The sequence below is a fragment of the Hydra vulgaris genome, chromosome 15, assembly GCF_038396675.1.
Source record: "Hydra vulgaris chromosome 15, alternate assembly HydraT2T_AEP".
NCBI lineage: Eukaryota > Metazoa > Cnidaria > Hydrozoa > Anthoathecata > Hydridae > Hydra > Hydra vulgaris.
Genome location: NC_088934.1, coordinates 17,839,692 through 17,861,967, shown reverse-complemented (window position 1 = coordinate 17,861,967; position 22,276 = coordinate 17,839,692). Strand labels below are relative to the sequence as shown.

General features: G+C 30.0%; 1 protein-coding gene across 1 annotated transcript; it reads left to right on the top strand.

Moving 5' to 3' along the window:
- Positions 1-14,021: 14,021 nt before the first annotated feature.
- LOC136091623 (uncharacterized) lies at positions 14,022-17,009 on the top strand. Its single transcript, XM_065819334.1, has 2 exons — positions 14,022-14,160; positions 14,892-17,009. The coding sequence occupies exon 2, from the start codon at positions 15,828-15,830 to the stop codon at positions 16,941-16,943; it is 1,116 nt and encodes a 371-aa protein (XP_065675406.1). The 5' UTR covers positions 14,022-14,160; positions 14,892-15,827; the 3' UTR covers positions 16,944-17,009.
- The last annotated feature ends 5,267 nt before the right edge of the window (positions 17,010-22,276 follow it).

The window sequence follows — 22,276 nt, the reverse complement described above, 5'->3', positions numbered from 1 at the left end:
CTCTGATAGGCAATTGTCAAATAGTTTTTAAAGTTTAGACGACCTCTCCGGAGAGCACATCTGCAAGTCTTCAACAGGTATGCTGTTCAGACCACAAGATTTAGAAGAGTCTAAGCAAGAAATCACTTTAGATACAAAAGCTGAAGTAATGCGAATGTCAAACAATGGATTAACCTGTTTGTTGGCAATTTCAGGTAGATTGCAACTAGTGGAATCAAGAGATGATATTGATGAAAAGCAAACAATTCAGCTTTGTCTTTAGGCGAGGTGACAAAATCTGAATCGTACAAGAGAGGTGGAATAACAGATATGCCATTACTATTGATACTGTTAAATATTTTCCAGAAGTCACGAGAGCCTAATTTTAGATGAAATACGAGATTCATGACTTAATAATAGCGGGCCTTGGCGTTAGAAAAAACCTTCTTACAACGGTTTCTAGCATTACTAAACTGACGTCTGTTTTCTGGAGAATTATTTTGCTGATAGGTATGGATGTAATGCTTTCGATTGGAAATTGCAGCAGTACAATGTGAGGTAAACCACATTAGATCCACTAATTCAAGCGTGAGGCTTGACTTGGAATTGTCGAGAGGGAATAAAAGGTTCCACGACAGCCTGAATCTAAGAAGTTACGTAAGTAGCACATTTATCAGCAGGAAGAAAAAAGATTTCTATCCAAGTGCCATCACAAAGAAAATTACGGAAAGAGTCCCACCCTAGAATTAAGGGTAAATTAAAAAGTAAATTCTGCATAGTTCATTGCGAGTAAAGTAGCATTGACCGAGAAAGATCTATTTATTTTTATTCTAAATGCACACAGTAATCTTTCCCAAACAACAATGAATGCAATGTATTCAAAGACTGGTGTGTCCCTCTCCGTTTTGTTTTGACTTTTTAGGTAAATTCTGGTGAGCACTTCAAGAATCTCAACAAGCGTATTTTTTAAAGCACAAACTGCATTTACTCAAGAAGACCAACTTGTTGGACAAAGTCTTTTTAACTTTAATGTTATTACTTGTTTAGATGAGAAAGCTCTGACCACCACACATTGATTCAAAATCCAAAAAAACAACCAAATGAAATCTCAAATAAAATAACAGCAAGGAATTTTAAATACAATTTTAATGTAATACCACAAGAAGATGATAATCAATTGTTTTTTGATTAAAGTTCAAGGATTCGCTTCGAACCGTTTTAGACATATAAGATATTTCTCAAATGTCTCATGAAACGGACCGTTTCAAACATTTTATTTCATGAGCTTTTTTTTTTCATCGCCAAACTTGCGCACACAAAGCTTGCTTTAGTGTCACTCTTTTAAGGTTGATATAGGTAAAAACAGTTTAAAGTTTAATGGCACATATTTAAGATATTTTGAAATTAAAAACTTATTTTTGACACTGCATTTTAATTTTAGATTGTCGCTGCTTGAAAAATCCTAAATTGATTTTTCTTTTTTGGTAATAATGAGTTCAGTTGCAAAACGAAGAGATTAAAATTTGTTAAGAGTTAAGAAATTTTGTTATTTCAACATTTTCATACTGAGGTGGTCGTCTAGTAAAAAAAAAAAAATACAATTTGTTGGAAAGTTTATTTTATTTTTTAGCTAAAAGAAGTTATATTTGTATCATATTAAAAAAAAAAAAAAAAATTATTTACGTTCTTTAATGCTGAATCAGCAAAAAAATGCTTAAAATATCACTTTCTTAAAACAAAGAGTTCTAATTAACTGTACATTCGTTTTGCATGATGCTTGGTTTGCATGCAGGATATACATAAAATAAGTATGTGAACCAGTAAAAACTTATAATTATGTTTATATCCATAATGGTAGCTCTACGTATTTGGGGAAATTAAAAAAGGGGTAAAATTTAACAAAAACCATACCGTAGCTTCTAAAATACTCAAAGAATTAAAAATTTCTGGTTCGCATACTAACTTATATACAGATGAACAAACCCTGAAAATTTCATTCAAAAATAATTCATTGAAGCTTACCTCAGCTTCAATTAATTATTGCTTGTTTTAAGTCTGAAATATCACAAACAGAGAAAACTAAAAAACTAAAAATAAAAAAATTAATATGATCATATAGAATAATTTTCTCCTCCTTCCAGGTGTATTTCTTAATTAGATGGCTTGAAAGCTGTATCCATTTCAGACGTCGCCAGCAAGAATCATTTTTCTTCTGTATTTTTTTTTATCCAATATTAAGAGCATCATTCCTCGATCATTGAAATCATTCAAACCTCCTCCTTACAATCTGTTGTGTCCCTCTGTGGAATCAAGTTTGTCTCAGAAAATCTGAAAGCACTGTAACTTGTACTTTGTCTCCCAAGTCATGCTCAAAAAGCATGTCAACTTTGCTCATTCCAATGTTATTAACCGAATGGCTATTACTCTTTTGCAAGTCAGGCCTGTTCGCATTGCCGCCAAGCGCAAAAGAGCGTTAATGGCTGTAGTTGCAGTAGAAGAGAACGTGGCCTTTGCTGAATGGTTCGATGAGGACGAAATCGAAACGGAGGGCCTTTATATTCCGAATGATTCAACTATTTCAGACAAACCGGGCTGCTCTTTTCCAATCATATCAATTGACGATTACTTAAAAAATCCTTGGATAGATAATGAGTGAGGCAAGCTCCCATGATACACTTTGATTAAATTTAATGTGTCGGATAAGACTAAAGTAATATTAAATAATTTTTATTTCAGAAAGGCAAAAGAACAAAAACAAACGTGGAAATACTTAATCAGATTCTGAATGATGTTTATAAGGGTGGAGGTGGGGCTCAATTTTATGACGTCCTTTTTAAGGCGGGGTATAGGGAAAAGAGACAACCGGTGACAAAGGAAGGGGGGGAGGGGGTCGAAAAATGCCTAATAAAGGGTGACGTCCTTTGTGGACGGCCCCATCATTATCACGTTGTTGCATTCTAAAACTTACTGCTGCAAGTGGATCATAGATGTATAATTGACAATATGTTGGCGGAACAGCTTGATTTGGCCTAAGATTACCTATACGATGAAAAACTTGATCACATATTCTAAAACATGGCGGCCCATGATTCATGGGTTGAACTACATTAGCTTTAAATGAAAGACAGGCATTATAGTTTCTAATATATTTAAAAAAATTCAGATTGGCATTTCCATCTACATAATTTCCTTTTAATAAATCTTGTAAATCTTGTGGAAATGGTGAAGGTTGCGACAAAACTACCTTTCCATTATGTCAACATAAAAAATGCATTTCATTAGGAAATTTCTTAGCACCACAATGCTGACAAATATAATTAATTTCACCTGAATAATTATAATCTGGAATAGTATTACTACTTGCTATACAATGCATTCTTTCGTATCTTGCAGCATATCTAGTAATTTGTTGACTATTAATTTCATCTCGCCAAAGTCTATCTCTTTCATTTCTGCGATGATTATTTTCAATTCGCCTAATTAAGCTCTTCTCATTTGGGTTCGAATTATTTGCTGCTTGCCGAGCAGCATATCTAGCATTTTGTCGATTATTAATTTCATTTCGCCTAAGCCTGTATCTTTCATTTCTGCAACGCTTAACTTGCGTAATGATATTTCCATTTTCTAAACTAATATCTGCTTCTAGCCTAATATCATCCATTTAAACTTCACTTTTAATTCAAAGTAGTTACAAAAAATCTTGAAAGAGTCTTGAAGATTGTGATCTTTCCTATATAATTTTTTTTTTCTAATCTAAATAGCACACACAAATAATTTTTATATTTAACAAACTGTCATCTAAAATAAATTATACAATAACCTTATGACTTTAAAAATATATATATACCAGCTAGAAGATGTTTAAAAAAAAATTGACTTAGCAAATAATAAAAAAAAAATTATTAAAAACGTGCAATTCTAATAATAAACATACTGCTAACACAGAAAAATTAAAAAAAAATCGTTGTAAACCCTTTTTTGCAAACTTCAATATTATTTCTTTAAAAAAATTATTAATAAACGTTTTTAAAAAATTCACAGAACTTTACAATATTTTATTCTTCTGTACCACATAAATACATCGTCTGATAAATCTAAAATAAAAAAATGTTACGAATGAGTAAATAAGTAAGAAAAACATTACGTACAAAAAATGAAAATCAATGTACCTTATAGAGAAAAGCTGTTGTGATTTACCAGAGTAGTAGTTGTTAAATAATATTATTTCATGTTAGCTTTTAGAAAATAATTTATACTGGTACATCATGATTCCAAAATATTTATAGCAAAATCATTTAATGAACAGCGCTAAAGACAAAAAATCAAATTGAGATAAAACAAACAGTGTATATGACAAAACAATTTGTCATCGCTTTTAGTTTATAAAATAATTTGGTACAAAATAATTTGTAATTGCTTTATGTTTTTAGTCTTATAAAACAAAATGTATATATGGCAAAATAATTTGTCTTGGCTTTTGGTGAATGATTAAAAGCAGTGATTTTTAATAATGAAATTACCTATTTATCATTTTTAACAATAGACACCAACATAACATTTATATATAATAGAACATAAGTAACAACATTATGCAAAATGTTATTAAAATACATTATTGTGTATTTTCAGAATAATTAATAATAAAGGCTTGAAAACACCTAAACCTAAAGCAGTAACAGTTTGACACTAAACACTGCCGTGTAACCCTCTGCTACAAGTACATCATTTGGCTGACAAGGTTTACATATTTTGCTCTACACGTTTACCAAGTCACAGCATTTTGAAAACATGCAAACAACATAATATAAACATATGTACCAACTATAAACACAATATATATATATACTTAACATATTTAAACACATTTATAAAACAATTATATAACACATATTACCACATACACAAACAATAAAAAACACTTTACATTATCATAAAAACACATTGATAAAACAACTATAAAGCACATATTACCACATACACATACTTTTCAAAAAAGCATATATGCAAACAGTAAACATGTGCAAACAAAAATTTTAAAAATGACACGAGAAAATTTAAAGATATTCAAAGTAAACAAAAAATATATATAGAAACAATACTCTTTACCTTCATTTTTTTTTTTTTTTCATAAAAACTGTAATCCTCGTAACAAAATTTAACCTTTACATACAATAATATGTGACAGAGACATGGTGGCACCTAAAAAGCAGGTACGAATTTCCAGAAGAGGGGCCCGGTGAAGTACTTTTAACGAGAGACAAATAAGCGATCAAAGAAAATTATATTTAAATTAAAAAAAGTTTTTATGGATACAAAATATTACGTAACTCATTTGTATCAGCACATTTTTTTATTATGTCTGAATGCATCAAGTTGCACATTTTCTCATGTTTCATTGACAAGAGAACACGATCCCCAACATGCTCTGGTGTCAACCAATTTGCTAGACGAGTTTTGGCAAGTTTCAGTTTACTGAAAACTCTCTCACACTCTGCTGAATTTGTTGGATTTGTACTGAATATCTTGTATAGAACTGCAACAGAGGGGAATACAGCATTTAACATAGTCTTCAGCATAAAATTGTAAATGGTGAGGAAAAAAGGCAAAGTTTTGTAATCCTTCTCAGCAGCCTTTCTCCACAAAACATCTCTCGGTGGTAGATCTCCACAAAATCAACCATTTTAGTAGTGACTTCATTTAAACTGATACCAATTTTGAATTTTTCAAGCACTGATTGAATTTTTTCTTATGAATTAGAGTTATGAAAATTATGACTAATATCTTCACTCATATTCTTCAATAAAAAGATGTCTATGCTTTCTATAAGTTTCTGCTGTGAAGAAAATTTGTCAACTGCAGTTGCTGAATCCACTACAGTATAAAACACTTCTGCTAGCCACTGATCTTTAGCCTGAGTAAGCCGCTCATCTTCCGTTTCATCGAAGTCCAGTCGTTTCTTTCTGCGAGTCTTTTTCTCAACAAGTGTTTGCTGTTTAAACTGAGCTTCAGTTGCAATTTTAACAGCAGATAAAATAGCATTTTGGCCAGCACTGTCCCTTAGTACTTGAAGCTCTTCTATTTATATTTAGACAGACATTGTAGCAATTTAAAAATCAAGTGTTTCTCCTTAAAGAATTTTATTTAGGGGACCCAAGATAGCAAAAATTTCTTTGAAGAGACATAAAGTAACCATTGTTTCATATGACTGAAATTGGGATAAAAGACCTTGTGCTTCACTTCGAGTATTCATTTTAAATTCCATGTCATTTGAAATTTGTTCAAGGCGATTACTGCAGGGTATAGCGTCAACAGTCGGTCTGTAGCATTTTGTAAGGCACCGAAACAAACACTGTGGGTAGCAGCCAGTTCAAGAGACTGATTCACATCCTCAAGAAGAGATTATCCTCAAGAGAAATTTGCACTTCTCAAATATATTATTTCGTTTCCTTGAGTATCTGTATAGAAAAGTCTTTAATTTCTGCACATCACCAGGCTTGTTTTCTGTTCCAAAAAGATGAACAGAAACAACAGAAGATTTTGCACAAGCTTTGATAACCAGATTTGTTCCATGAGATCCACAATAAATATTTATTGCCATGGGAGAACACTGCTTCAAATTTGTTGCAACTCCTTTGTTTATTCTTTGCATGTTGCTCGCACCATAAAAAGACATACCCATACACTTTTGAGTATCAACATTACTTGATTTGAGTTCATCTTTGATTTTTTCACTTTTTCCTTTACCAGTAGCTGCTCCAGTTTCAACAATTGAAATCAGATGCTCCTTTACAAGGCCTCTTCTGCAGCAAGCGTTACATAACGTTTATCTGCTGCAGTTATGACATCTTGATTATTGTCTGTTTCTTGAAGAGATCATTGGCCACTAATCTCTGTTATTGGCTCTGTTTCAATAATAGGCTTACTTGTGATATTCACAATAGATGTTGATTTTAATTCCATGTTATTTCTGTTTGCTGTAAAGGATGTTCAAGCTTTTCTCTGTATTTGTGGCACTTGCACTGACGCCAGACCTGCCGTTAACTTTAATTGTTTTGGATCATTACCAGCAGCTTTCAATTCATTGTTTTTGTTTTCTGTTTTTGAGCTTTTTGATTCAGAACCAGATTTGTATTTCCATGTTGCCTCTTTCCTTTTTTTTCCCTTCATTTTACCTGAAACATAAACAAATATAAAATTAAAAAATATGTCCTATGATAGAAACCAGGGCATTGGTTTCTTTCGTTTTAGAATAACTACTATCCATCCATGGAATTTATATATAGTAGTATTATTTATAAATTCTATGGACCGATAGGAAGTGGACTGGAGCATGTTGAGTAGTAGTGAATGAAAGTAATAACAAAAATTTATTAAACACACAATTTTATTTATCAAACATATATTAACCATATTTATCAATGCAATGCAAATGAATTCATGCATTTTGTATATTTATTGTTTTGAACTTTTTGATAACAATTTTCTCTTTTTTCTGTTGATGGGATGGTTAATTTCATCAAATAAAGAGGAGACACCGTTTAATCGTTCGTCACTAAAATGCTTGTTTTCGGTATTCTTTTCGTTAAGCAATACGTCTGCCTCTACCTTCTTCTGTTTCAGCAGCCCTTGCCTTAACGTATCGTTCTCTTCGTTTTTTTAGCCGAGATGCTCATTGTTCAGCTGATTATTTGCTCTTGATCGAACTTTTTATTCTCTTTCTCGAGCAAGGCAAGCTAATTGATCAACTTCAGTTTCCAACCTTCTTTTTTATATTTAGCTTTCTTCTTTATATTTCTACATTTATAAGATTTTTTTTTTTACTTATTTACTTTAAAAACTTTAATTATTTTTTTAATTACAATTTATAAGTAAAGTATTAAGGCATTACTTACTCTTTTACAGTATAAAATCTATTAATTTCAGGTCAACAACGTTTTTTTGTTATTATTATTCAACAGTGGTTTTATTTATTTACGTTAAACAAAGTTTGTTTGTTTTAATTACTGTTCTAAACGATTTCCTTTATTTACGCTAAACTAAAGCCTAGCGTATTTCTTTTATTATTACCGCTGACTTAGTGTTTGTTTTGCACGGACACCAAACAAACAAACCGGCGTGAAAGTAAGTTAAATAAAATGTTATAAAAAATGCCCAGATAGAAACTTATAGAATTAAAATGAATTTTTAACTTTGAGGATTGGGGGCCCAGTTTTCTGAGCCAGAATCAGGGCCCAGTACAAGTCCTCGTACCCTCGTACTGGGCCACCACGTCCTTGGTATGTGACATATCATGTCAGTGTTGGCACAAAATTTTTATCTAGTTTTCTGAATTTTCTATAAAAGAACAAAAATAGTTAATAGCATTACCGAGATTTCAAAGTAGTAATAACCAATTTTATGGAAATAGTATTAGAATAACTTTTTGCATAAAAAATGCATAAAAAATAATTAGGCCTCATCCATACCCTTACTTTCCTTCTAAAAAATAAAATATAAGGTCAATAAAAACAAAACTGCTAAAAACAAATAAAGCTAAAGAAAAATTAAAACAAACAAAATGTGAATGATTTAAAAAATTAAAAGGAGTGATCCTTTCTACTTTATATCTAATAAATTGCTAAACTATTTTCTAAACTGAATTCAATTATAATATGATCTTAACGATAATTATTTATCTTAATATGATTCTTTATGTAATATTTCTAAACTAATAAATGATAGTTAAATTCAAAAGGTAAAAAGTTTTAACTCACTTGAGAGATCTTTCTCCGATGATCACGTACATTTTGAGAACGCGCTCTTTTAAATTCGGAAAAGCCTAGTAACTAATTAAATCTACTTTAAAAACGAAAGCGAAACGGCGTTAAACCTTAAACGTTAACTCTAGCAACTATATTAAGATTACATTATTGTTTTGTTTTTTTCTATGTTTTATTGAAAGTTCATTTTTTTAGCATTGATTTTAAATACAGTACTTTTGTATCCTTAAATCATTTTGCTTAAGTGGAGTTTCAAAATAAATGGGCTGCAGCTGTTTAGCATGAAAATGTTAATGGGAAGAAGCAAAAAGTGGATGGCGTGGTTAGATGGCTAGACAAGGCAGAGAAAAAATTGTTGTGGCCACAAGGCACAATGTACTGAAGTAAAAAAATTCTCCTCCAAACAAAGAGCTATGGTATCAAGATGATCTAGTCTCAACTTAGTTAGTCGCAGGTAAGTGTTTTAAAAAGTTTTACTGTTTAATTTTGCATTTTATCACATGAGCAAGGCTGAAATACGCATATAGTTAGAGTTTACAAGCACTTGATATCATTTCACCTAATTTTTTAATGCGTCGTGCTTGAATAACCTTGTTTATTACATATTAAATTAAAATATTCATTTCCAGACAAAAAAAACAACCTGTAAACAATTTCTGTCTGTATTTACTTGTTCAAGTGCCAGTAAAATGGACGATAGAAAAGAAAAAGCATTCAGTATGCTTGCAATTTATTTTTTCAAAATGTTTTTAAACGATCTGAATAATTTTGTTGTTTGTATTTAGTTAAATGATGAAATTGTTTAGACAAAAGATTGGCTCATTAACTTTTATGTTAAAGTTGTTATTTCATTGTTAACTGCTGTCTGTCGTTAACAAAGCAAGTAAAAAATGCACATAATGACAACAGATTTATCTTTAGAATTGTCTGCAAAACTTTTGGTTTGGATACAAAAGACCAAGTGAAAATGATACTGGAAAGGTAGACTTTCTTATAGCTAAAAATTATTGCAGCTTTCTAGTCATCATTTTTGTTTATGTGGATTTCATCTGTGTGGCTAATGATATCGCCAGTTTTTATAATTTTATAATGTTAAGTAAAGCATCATTATGTTTCAGGCTAAAATAGCGCATTGAATAAAACTTTTATCCAGTTTAAATAAATAACAACTCTTAATGTGTATAAGCTGAATTATCTTTTCGTTTTTGATAGTCTTTAGTCAATAACGGATTTTTATAGGATACTATAGTATACTTATAAGTATGACAAAAAAGTCTTTCCGACGCCGAGAAAAAACTAGATTTTAGATATGCATTATCGATTAACAAAGACGTCTTAAAGACGCATTTTTGTGTCTTTTCATGACAAGATAAAGACAAAAAATACGTCTTTTCGATGTCGAAAAAAGATGTTTTTTAGATTTACAGAATCGACTAAAAATAAATGCCTTAAAGACATCGTAAATAAGACTTTTAAAGACGTCTTTAGGACGTCTTTTTTCCCACTGGGTAATTATTTTTGCCAATTACTTTTTTAATTACATTCCAAGTTTTTTTGGTGTTTACGCTTGCTTTGTCTAATAGCTTTGCATAATAAAGCTTTTTAGACTTTCTTTTTGTTTTTTCGAATATATTTTTGTAGTTTTTATATGCCATTTTGTTTTTATAAGTTTTTAAGTATTTATCATTTAATTTTAGTTTTCTTTTTGAGGATTTTAGTAACCCATTAGACATCCATGGAGTCATAACTGTTTTTTGTGTTCACATTCTTTTTTTCTTTCAGGAAACGCTGTTTCATATTATTTGAAGCATGTTTTTTAGGTCAATGTTTAGATCCCCAGCCAAAAAAACATGATCTCGCGTTTTATTGATTTATCGTTTCTATCGCTGTTATGAATGATCTAAGATGAGTTTTAAATTTTTTTAAGTTACGTTTTTAAGTTGGTTTTTTTTTTAAGTTTTTAAGATAGTGGTCTATATGTCGCGTTTACAATTATACATTTTGTGTTTTTATTTTTTAATTAAATGCATAATGACTCACAATCTATTTCATTCACCCAGAGATCGTTACGTAAACTATAATTAATTGAGTTGTGGATAAAAATACTTTCGCCCTCACCAATTCCAAAATTACGTGGTTGGTGAACTGATTTGTAATTAATTAGTTCAAATTGCGCATTTGTTTCACCACACTTACACCAAGTTTCCGTAAGACAAATAATTTTAAAGTCATGTTTTAATTCAGATAAATAGTCAAAGGATACGGTAATCCATTCCAATGCTTACCTCAATCTGCTAACAGACTTAAACAAGTTTAAAAAGCGCAACCTAATTTATGTCCTACCTTCTTTTTTGGTACGAAATACCACCACGGCGATACAAAGAAATTCTTGATGGTTGGCTTCAAAAAAGTCCGTCTAAGCAAGTGCCACTGTATTCCTTTTCCTATTCACTTTAACAACAACCACTGGACTTTCTTAATTGCCAACACTGAAGATAAACAGTTGGAACTGCGGATTCTCTCAATGGGGATAATACTTCGAAGCTTATATTGTTGTGAAATATATGGTACTACGGTTATCTGTTACTGATGAAGTTGGAGTGTGGAACAAAATTTCTTTTAATGCACCTCAACAACTTAATTGAATTACTGGTGGAGTTTTTACACTAATATTTGCAGAAACTTTTTCCAACAATGGAAACTTTAGTATTGAAGATCTAACAGCTGTAGCATTCGTCGATCAACGGTTTCTTGGTTGCTCTTAACTAATGATTCCAGCAAAATAACTTATTTGTTTTCGGAAAGACATCTTCAAAAATATCGAATGATGTTTCACCATCAGTCACCAGTCATTAGTCACCAGTGCACAATAAGTTACTTTTAAAGCTGGTAGTTTTTTTTTTAAATATCAACAAACGTTTTTTGAGTACTTTGTTACTTTCTTTTATGAATCATAAATATCGCTGGTGTTACGGGATTTTCTGTAAAAAAACTCCATTAGAAGAACAGATATATAAAGTTCTCCAAAGCTAAATGTTGTGTCATGTGTCAACAATTGCGTATAAGTTTTTCCTTGCGTTAGTAAAAGGTCACGCATATGAGAACGTAAATATTTCCGCCCTGCAACAACAATTAAGTCAAGAAACGTCTGTATCAGCCAAAAAAAATTAGTAGAAGAAACACGACATTGTGTAAATTAGTGATTCTGTCGTTGGATAAATTTTGACTAGTTGCTACCCGTTCTCTAAAATTTTGCACTTGATTAATTTTTTAGGAATGCCATTGATGTTTTCTGTACTTGTTACTGATTATTTGTGCACGAGTGAGAGTTTATGCTTTTGCAAGTTTATGCAAGACATGCTAGTACTAAAGACGCTATCCGCTCATACAATCCTGTAGTAGGTACTTTGCTACTATTGTCAAGTGGAAACGATGAAGCAGTTGGTTCATCGCCAACATACTGCTTCACATTAACGGGTATTTCGACAAGTCTATTGATTTAAAAGAAAAATGACAAAAAGCCAGGGATGATCCAGTTGTATTGTGCAATTTGAACTTGCGCTTATATATGACAGGTTGTTTTCTAAATAGTCGATCATTTCTATTATTAATCCATCAATAACCATCGGCCACCCAATCTGAAAATTTAAAATGAATGTGTTATAAAAAAGTTAACTAATCTCACATGTTGCGGTTTTTTTTGTTGAAACTAACACCAAAAATATTTCATATTTCTGTATCCTTTTAAAAAATATACATAACTAATACAATTAATTTAATAAATTGCGTACCTTTATTGGCGTTTCCTTGATATGAATGTATAAAAACGTCTCCTCCTTTTGGCTTTTGGACAGTTTTCTCAGACATGGTTTCCATTAAAGATACTTAGCATTTCCTGACTCACAAAGTACGGCTTAGCTTGAAAGATAGGCTCCATTTAGTCTCTGCTGTACTCTGAACAAATTTTCTTCTTTTATTGGTTTCAGTAACTTCCTAGATGAAACAATTAAAATGCTTATGTAAGTGTTATATAAAACCCATAAATTTACATATTGTTTTCAGTAATTATCTCACCGCTTCCAGGGTAATTCAATCAAAACCGTACAATTTTAAAATATAGACACTCTAAAGAATTTTTATTTTTTTAAAAAATTTAAAAAGCCTACAGATTTTTAAATTGGAAATCTGTAAGCTTTTTAAATTTTTTAACCGATAAAAAGGTAAACAAATCTATGTCTTTTCCAAAAACAAAGGCTTTTCGTAAAATAAAGAAAATCCGGCTTTTAGGTTTTATGTTTTAGGCATAACCTAAAAAAACTTGAAATTAACGTAAACAAAACTGTTTACGTTTTTTTACACAGAACTCGCGAACAAACGTAAACAATTTTGTTTTAAAATCCCCTCTAAGAAAAAATACTTCAAAACTTTTTTTAGCAAAGAAACGGTTGTGGAAAAATGAAGTAGTTTTATTTTATTTAACAAAACCTGTTTTACACGTATCATGTCCCACGGGGGGATGCTTGTAACTGACAATTAAAAAAAAAGAGTTTCAATGGACAGAAAACAACAAAAATTCACTGAAATTATTTTTGTTAAAACATTTAAAAAAAAATCCTTCAGAGGATACGCTGCATAGTTTTAACCATTAGTTATTTTTAGTTATTATTAGTTATTAGTTATTTAACAAAATGTTTACTAAAACTCGGTAATTAAATAGAATCACTTTATTTTAAAAGCATATGTTAGTTTAATCTTGTTTTCTTGCTTTAAATCATAACACGACATTTGATTAAAAAGACAATTAAAGCAATTTTTAAAAAACCAAAAAAAATGTTTTCTAAATTATCAAAGTTTCATCAGTTGTAGGGGAGAGTGGTACTGAATGGACCTTGTACTGAATGGACAATTTGAAAAATAAGAACTTAACAAGCGGTAAATTACTTTTTTTTCATTGCATATACATTTTATATACCCAAAGTCTCTTTAGTATTTTTTGTTTAACTTTATTCGTAATAATGCATTTATATTTCTATTTTGTATTTTTTTTAACTCAAAAGTAATTTTTTATCTTTTCAATTTATTTCAATTTAAAATAAATTTTTAAGGTAAAGTTAACTATGATTAATAATGATGTTATAGATATATATTTTTTACTTTGTATAACATTAGATTGAAGGTTATATGATTTACTGATTGCTTTAATTAAATGGGTAATATGTGCATTTTAATAAGTGTACTGGATGAACCACCATTGATGGTACTGAATGGACCGGTTCATATTTCTGTAAGAGTATTTATGGCGCTTCAGTATGTTACTTACTAAAACAAAATACAAAATTTTTTAATTTAAACAAACAATGGAAGTGTGAACTAGGAAATAAAAAAATAAAGACTTTAGCATACTACTTATTTACATACCTTGGTAATAATTTAATCTGCAGTTTATTTCATTATTTGAATAATTTGATATGTCGTAATATTATTACGATATATTAAATTATTTATGTTGTTATTATTTAACTTCTTAGATTGAATGAAGGATAATTATTACGAACAAGAAGTAAGGATAAGTAAAAAAATTGAGTATCAAAATTTTTAAAAAACATCGAGAAACATTACGAATGTAATGAGACTTAATCAAATGTCTAAGTTTCTTGTAATAGAAAATATCTTGTATATCAAATTATCAGTAGCTTCTACAATAATATAAAAAACAAAATAATAAAACCAATAATAATTAATTATTCTTAGTTTAAGTGCAATTGTTTAAATTGCAATATTTAAATATTGCAAATTATTTATTCTATTTATATCGCTTAAGCTTGTTGATCATCGTATACAAATTATTCTACATTCAAACTTTTATAAAATATAGAATTTTGTCTATGTTATATGTATATATATATATATATATATATATATATATATATATATATATATATATATATATATATATATATATATATAAATATAAATATATATATATATATATATATATATATATAATACTAATATAGCACACACTACTATTATATATATATATATATATATATATATATATATATATATATATATATATATATATATATATATATAATAGCACTGATGATTTTTTTTTATAATACGGTTATAAGCAAGTTTTATTCATTTCAGAACAATTATGAGACATCGTAAAGTAACAGCAGTAAAAGGTGATTGGGATCCCATTAATATGATCCAAGCAGTTGAGAATGTTTTGACAAAAACTTTATCTGAAAGAAAAGCTGTTGAGATATTTGGAGTCAAACGTTCAACTCTTAAAAGGAGAATTAAAGAAGCTCAACTATCACCAGACGGTTTAAATAAATTGCAGTGTGTTCCATATAGTAACAGTTCTATGAAAATTTTTTCAGTATCAGAGGAACACGAGCTGGTTCAATATTGTTTAGTTTCTGCAAAAATGGGATATGGTTTAAGTCCAATTAAGCTAAGAGCACTAACGTTTGAATATGCTCTCAAACTTGAGAAGAAATTACCACATTCCCGTCTAGGTTCTGCTAAACCTTGGGAAACAAAGAAACATGCTGGTGTAGATTGGTTTAGAGCATTTTTAAAGCGTCATCCAGAACTGGTTATAAGAAAACCAGAGGCAACATCTATTGGTCGAATGTCAGCATTCAACAAACATAATGTCGAAATATTTTATAATAATCTGCGTAAAGTTTTGATTAAATACAAGTTTTCACTGATGGATATATGGAATGTTGATGAGACTGGTGTTACTACTGTACAAGTGCCAGAGCATGTTTTAGCAAAGAGAGGAGAGCGGCAAGTTGCGTCTGTTACAAGTGCAGAACGAGGTATCTTGGTAACAATGTGCAATGCAATAAATGCAAGTGGATCATCGATAACACCATTCTACATTTTTCCACGTGTTTATTTTAAAGATTATTTTCTGCGAAATTCAATTCCTGGTTCTGTTGGCACTGCCAACAAATCTGGGTGGATGGTGGAATCAACGTTTATGGAGTGGTTTAATCATTTTAAAAAAGTGTTCGACCATCTAAGGCAAACCCTGTGCTATTGATACTAGATAATCATGAGACACATATGTCCATTAACTTCATTGACTTATCATCAGATAATGGTGTAATTGTTTTGACAATCCCACCCCATACATCACACAAACTGCAACCACTAGATATAGCAGTTTATGGACCATTCAAATGCCATTATAATCGTGAAATTGATAGCTGGTTAGTATCACATCCAGGAAAAACTGTCTCGATCTATGACATTGCAGAAATTTCTGGAAAGGCTTGGGCAAAAGTATCAATGCCAGCTAACATCATTAGTGGTTTTTCAGCATCTGGTATAAGTCCATTTCAACCTGATCAATGGAAGGATGAGGATTTTTTTTTATCTCAGGTTACAAACAGACCCAATCCTGAAAGACTCAACATTATTCCAGTTTCAATAGAAATTAATAAACCTAATTCTGAAGCACTTAACATCGATCCAGTTTCAGTAGAAATAAACAGATCCAATCCTGAATCATTCAACATCAATCCAGTTTCAGTTGAAATAAACAAATCCAATCCTGAAACACTTAACATCAATTCAGTTTCAGTAGAAATAAACAAATCCAATCCTGAAACACTCAACATCAATACAGTTTTAATAGAAATAAATAGAAATGTTAAAGACAACAAAAATGTAAGCAATACCCTGAATGTAGAAAGTATACGCCCTTATCCTTCTGCAAAAGCTCGTTTAGAAAAATCTAAAGGTGCTCGTAAAAAGCTCTCCTCTTCGATTCTAACTGATACTCCAATTAAAGAGGCTCTTCGAAATCAACAACTTCAGCGAAATTTAAAAAAACAAAACCTTTCTGAAAAACAAAGAGATAGTACAAATAAACGCCAAAGGAAACCAAAAAAGAAATCAAATAACTCTAAATCTCTGAAGTTTCCATTAATGACATATAATAATGATGAGGCTGATGATATTTGTGTTGAAAGAAGTGACAACGGTGTTAAAGATTGTTTAAATATTTGTGAAGGTATTATATCAAATAATGATTTTTGTGCTATATGTGAAGAAATGGGTCAAGACAACGAAGTGTGGTACCGTTGCAGACAGTGTGCAAGCTGGGCACATAAAGATTGCACAAGTGCAGATAATGCCAGCCAATATGTTTGTGACTATTGTACTTTGACTATCTGATTGTTCTAAAATTGTATTAAGTAATTCAACTTATTTTAATTTTTTTGTCAGAAATATCAATGTCTCAACATACCGTTTTCTTGTTTTTAAGCTCCATTTATCACCCTAATTACTTTGCATAGTGTAACTTGCTATTCATTAAATAAATCAACTAAAATGCTAGTCCATTCAGTGCAAGGGCAGTAAATGGACCACTAAATAGTTTGGTATGAGTCACATTTATAGTATATTTTAACTATGTTCTGTTTGCGCACTGGCTTACAACTTCCAAAATAGTATTCAATATACAAGGATAGTTAGTTAAAATATCAATCTTTCCTTATAAATTAATTTATCTACCATAGTTTTAAAAATATAGATATTTATCTTATTTATAAAAAAAGGCTTATTTTGTGGTCCATTCAGTACAAGGGCCGGTCCATTCAGTACAATCAAAAGTACTGAATGGACCACTAAACAATTTGGTACGGGTCACATTTATTGCACATTTTAACTATGTTCTGTTAGCGCAAAGGGTTACAGCCTTTAAGGATAGTTCGTTAAGATATCAATCTTGTCTTTTGATTTAATATATTCGCCATAGTTATTGACAATATAAGAAAATATCGAGTTTATAAAAAAGGCGAATTTTGTGGTCCATTCAGTACCACTCTCCCCTATATCATAATTCCATTCATGCTTTTAATACTCTCATTCATTTGATCCATCCAGTCAGAATCACGTGACTACATCGCGAAATCAAAAGTAACGCTATTGACTTGGGGAAAACAAACTATTCTTTTTTTCTAAGTCAAGAAAACGTTATTTAACAACAACTTTATGTCCTACAATTACTTTAAATGTTAAATAAAAGAAACAGCAGAACTATGTCTGCAAAACACAAGTCTTTTAGGTGATTTTTATTCTTTATTTTTACATACTTTTAAATCTCTGTTTCATTTGTTTCATTTCACTTAAATTGTTGTCTAAATATTATTTTGGTTATTTTAGGGTATAAAAAGTACTGATATTTCGATATTTATTTACCAATACTAAATTATGATGCAAATTAAAAGTAACCCACCGGTAATAAAGTGTGTCGAATAAACATAAAAATTAGAGAATTTAGGAGATCAATGCTTGCTACATGCACCACCATCTACAGCACGATTTATTGTATTCAACCACTTTCTTCGAAGTACTACATCTTTAGAAAGACTTAGGTTCTTGATTTTTTTTATTTTGTTTGTGCAACCTATTGCACAATAACTTTTTAGCATTTAAAAAAAAATCAATAAAACAAACCGCAACTAATTTTTTAGTTGTTTTTTTCCCTAATTCAAGGTGATTAATTTTAAAGCAATACTTTTCAATACGGAGTGACGTTACGCCGACTGGAAGGGTATGAAGTGGAGGAAAAACGTTATTTGCCGTTACGTCGTCGTCATTTTTATTGTTTCTACATAGTCATAAAAATAATAGTCTGGAAACGCTGGCTGTTTTTAATAGTTTTTACTGTTTAATTTGAAAATCGGGTGGTCCGCGTGAATGAGGTGCATAACAAACTATTATGATGGCTGAAAGTTTAAAAGATTTGAATAACTTTGAGCCTATTTTTGAGTTGCATCAAGATGAGCTTATTCATTCTTATGATTATAGTTTTTACTTGAACATTATTAGCTCAAAAAACTATATTTTATAATTATTAAGAATGCACCACTTACTTGCGTCAACATAGTGTTTAAGTACAGTCTTAATCGTTCTTTTTTGTTTACGAAACAAAAGGTTGCTTAATCCCGAAGCATTTCAATACGGTTGAACTTCCATCTGTTTTATACTTCCTTGCACTTATGCACCTGTTCCAGTTTTGTAAAGAACTTTTGTTTTAGATTTCTATTGCTCTAAAAATTTAAATCTTTTTAGACAACAAAAGTTTATTAAGTACTTTTAATAAAAAGAATAATGAACGTTTATTTACGCTCCAAAACATAAATGAGGTTCAAGATGCAAAACGGTAACATGGTAACGTTTTATAAAGATATTACAAGAGCTCAATAAACGAAATAATAGTTTAAAAAAAAAAACATTTTGATACCTTCATAAATTTTGAATGAAAAAATTTCGAATGAAATTTTGTTTGAAAAAAAATTTATAGAAAATTCGTTAGTTTTGAAACTAGCGAAGTTTGAAAATTACTTTAGTGCTGTTAATTAGTAAAAATATAAAGTTTTTAATAACTTTTATATTCTGACAGTGCTTTATATATATATGTATATGTATATGTATATGTATATATATATATATATATATATATATATATATATATATATATATATATATATATATATATATATATATATATATATATATATATATGCACACACGTACAGAGTCGTGGCTAGGCTACCCCAAACCCCCTATTGGAAAGGGACAAGCGAATTTTGGGAGCCTATTTTTAAATTTAGGATTTTATTTGTAGTTTTATTTTTTTCTATTTCAACATTGAGAACATTGACAACATCGACAACTTTTCTATTTCAACATCTTCAATAGAAGTTTTTACTTTGTTTTTTCTTAATAGAGGCAATAGCTTTGGCTGTAGCTAATAGCTACAGCCTCGATATCTTTGTGATGATCTTTGTGGTACAGCCACGGTATGGTGGTTAAAGTTTTGGCTTCAGAACTAGAGATCCATTGTTCGAAACCGGCTTTGGCTTTAAATTCATCATTGGTATGGAAGGAGACGGAAACTTCATGATTAAATACTATTTCATGGTGCTCTGTTATAAAGCCGTAAGAACTTCTTAGAGCCCCTAAATAATTAATAAAAAAAAGAAAAAAGAAAAGAAGATAGCTTTAGATTTAGTTGAACCAACAACGGTATTATCATAAGGAACTTTAGTATGGTATCCACTTTGGTTACATCTTCAAAGGCTTTACCCAGTGGGTACGCGTTGTCTGAAGGACATCTACTGGACGTCACATGGACGTTCAGACGTCTGTGAGACGTCCGACAGACGTCCCCTGGACGACCCATGCCCACTGGGTAATGCAGTCAGTTACAGCCTTGATACTTACAATGTTTTAAGTCTCAGCTTTGACTATTATATTTTTTAAAATAAATTGTTCTTTGAGGCATAAAACTAGTAATTCCCAAAGTGGGCATTAGCACCCCTAGAGGCATCCTGGAGCAATCCAGGGAGAGGTAATATTTTGAATTCATTTGTGGGAAAATGATTAAAGACAAGGGAACGGTGGAAACATAAAAAGGGAGAGAAAACTAATTGATTTAAAAAACCGTTCTTGACTTGTTTTATTTTTTCTGTTAAATAAACTGTATATTTAATGCATTTATTTTGCAGGGATTATTTTTTTCCGAATATATCTAGAACTCCGGACATATCCGGAACTCCGAATATTTCTTTAAACTTTCATTTTTTCCGGATTTTTACAAATTTTTCCGCTATTCCAAATTTGAGTAGATTTTTGCAATATATTTGTTTTATAACCTTTTTTTTTACTCATTACCCAATATTTTCATTACCAAAACATTAACAATGAATAATTAAATTTTTGAAAAACTTGAAAAAACCATGTGCTTAAATCTATATTAAAACAAATATAAGTGAACAAAATTCCGGATTATTTCAGGATTTTTTTGCAAAATGTTTTCCGGATTTTTAAAACATGACCTTGATAATCACTGCCTTTAAATGCAAGAAGCTCAATACTCCTGCCTTGTAATGGGCTCGCTGAGTTTCAGTAACTATATTTTGATTTGTAAATTCATATACCAACAATATATATTAGGTATGCAAAATATGTTTCATTTTAATCCATTTATATTTTATATTTATACAATCAAATTATACAATTGCACATACTTACCATTTCCACAACTAGAGTTAATGGATAGGAGGCATTGCACCCTCAATATTTTTACACAAGAAGAAACCTGATTTAAAGGTCACGTTTTCACTTACTTTAACTTACTTTAAATGTCTTTTTTGCAACTTATTCCATTACTATATTTTAGTTAATCTGTAAGTAGAAATATAGATATACAATGTATATCTATATATCTATGTATATCTATATGTGTATTTAAAAAAAAGTTCACCCCGCTATTGAAAAATCGATTTTATGTCAAAATCGATTTTTCAATGGCGGGGTGAACTTTTTTCAAAAGATATGCAAATAATAGTTCATTTCGTGCGTTTTAGGTAAAAGTTCATCAAACTACAGTACAGGAGCATGGGTCTGAAAAAATGTCATAACCCTAATGTGTATTATACATATCTTCCTGTCCGTTCCTCTAAAAAAAAAGGAGCACCGAGTAACTATTTTTCTGAAAAGAGGGCGGTAGAACAAATAGGTTTGAGAATCATTATACTAAACAATAGATTGAAGTTATACTTATATAAGTATAATGTATCTTATTTAAACAAATTATACAAGGTATGATGATGTTGATAATTAAGAAAACATTGATAACATAGAAATTAATTGATAAGCAACAATAATTGATTCTATTTACAGGTATAAGATAAATTTGGTTAAAAAGGTTCTTCGGTTTTACATTTTTACAAAATGCAACTGAAGTTCCATAAAATTAGTTAATTTTAACCGGTTAACTTTTGTTGCTTTAAAGTTTGCGTTTAAATAAAACTATCTGTATAAAAATGAAAATAAACTTGAGTAAAAAGACGGCAAATTTTCTCAATTTGGGTTTGCTTAAAAGTCTTTTTATCAGAAACTACGGCAGGCAAGTTTTTGATCTTTATATCCCATTGAGGAGATCTTAAACTTCAATTGAATTAACATTTAGTTGAAATTGATAAGAAAAACAAATAAATGATATTAACTATATATAGCTTTTCATAAACTTTCAAATCAGTATGTACATTCCAGATGTTGTTTCTATAGCAATTTCTATTTGAAATATAAGTTAATATTTCGCTCACTTTGTTCAATTTGTTAAATAAAAAATATATACAAAGGCTTAAATAAAAGCAAACATATAAATAACAATAAACAATAAAAATTGCACCTAGCAGCGGTAGAACTATCATTAACAACAACAGAAGTACAAGTTGTAGTAGTAAATTGTCGTTACATTACATTATAGTAAACATTTAAATAAAAACATAGCAACACAGTATTGCATAAACATACAACAAAACTTTACATAAACATTTATGATCATGATTAAGAAATCGTTATTTACAAATGCTTTTCGTAAAATAGTTTAAAAAAATTTTATAACTAAAAATAAAAAAAGTTTCGAGAATTTTTTATTGTCATGGTTTCTTGAATTTTTCACAAACTAGCTGGAAATACATTGTTTATAAAAT

Excerpts from the sequence above, each read along its gene's own strand:
- LOC136091623 (XM_065819334.1), top strand. The coding sequence starts at position 15,828 with ATGTCCATTAACTTCATTGACTTATCATCAGATAATGGTGTAATTGTT.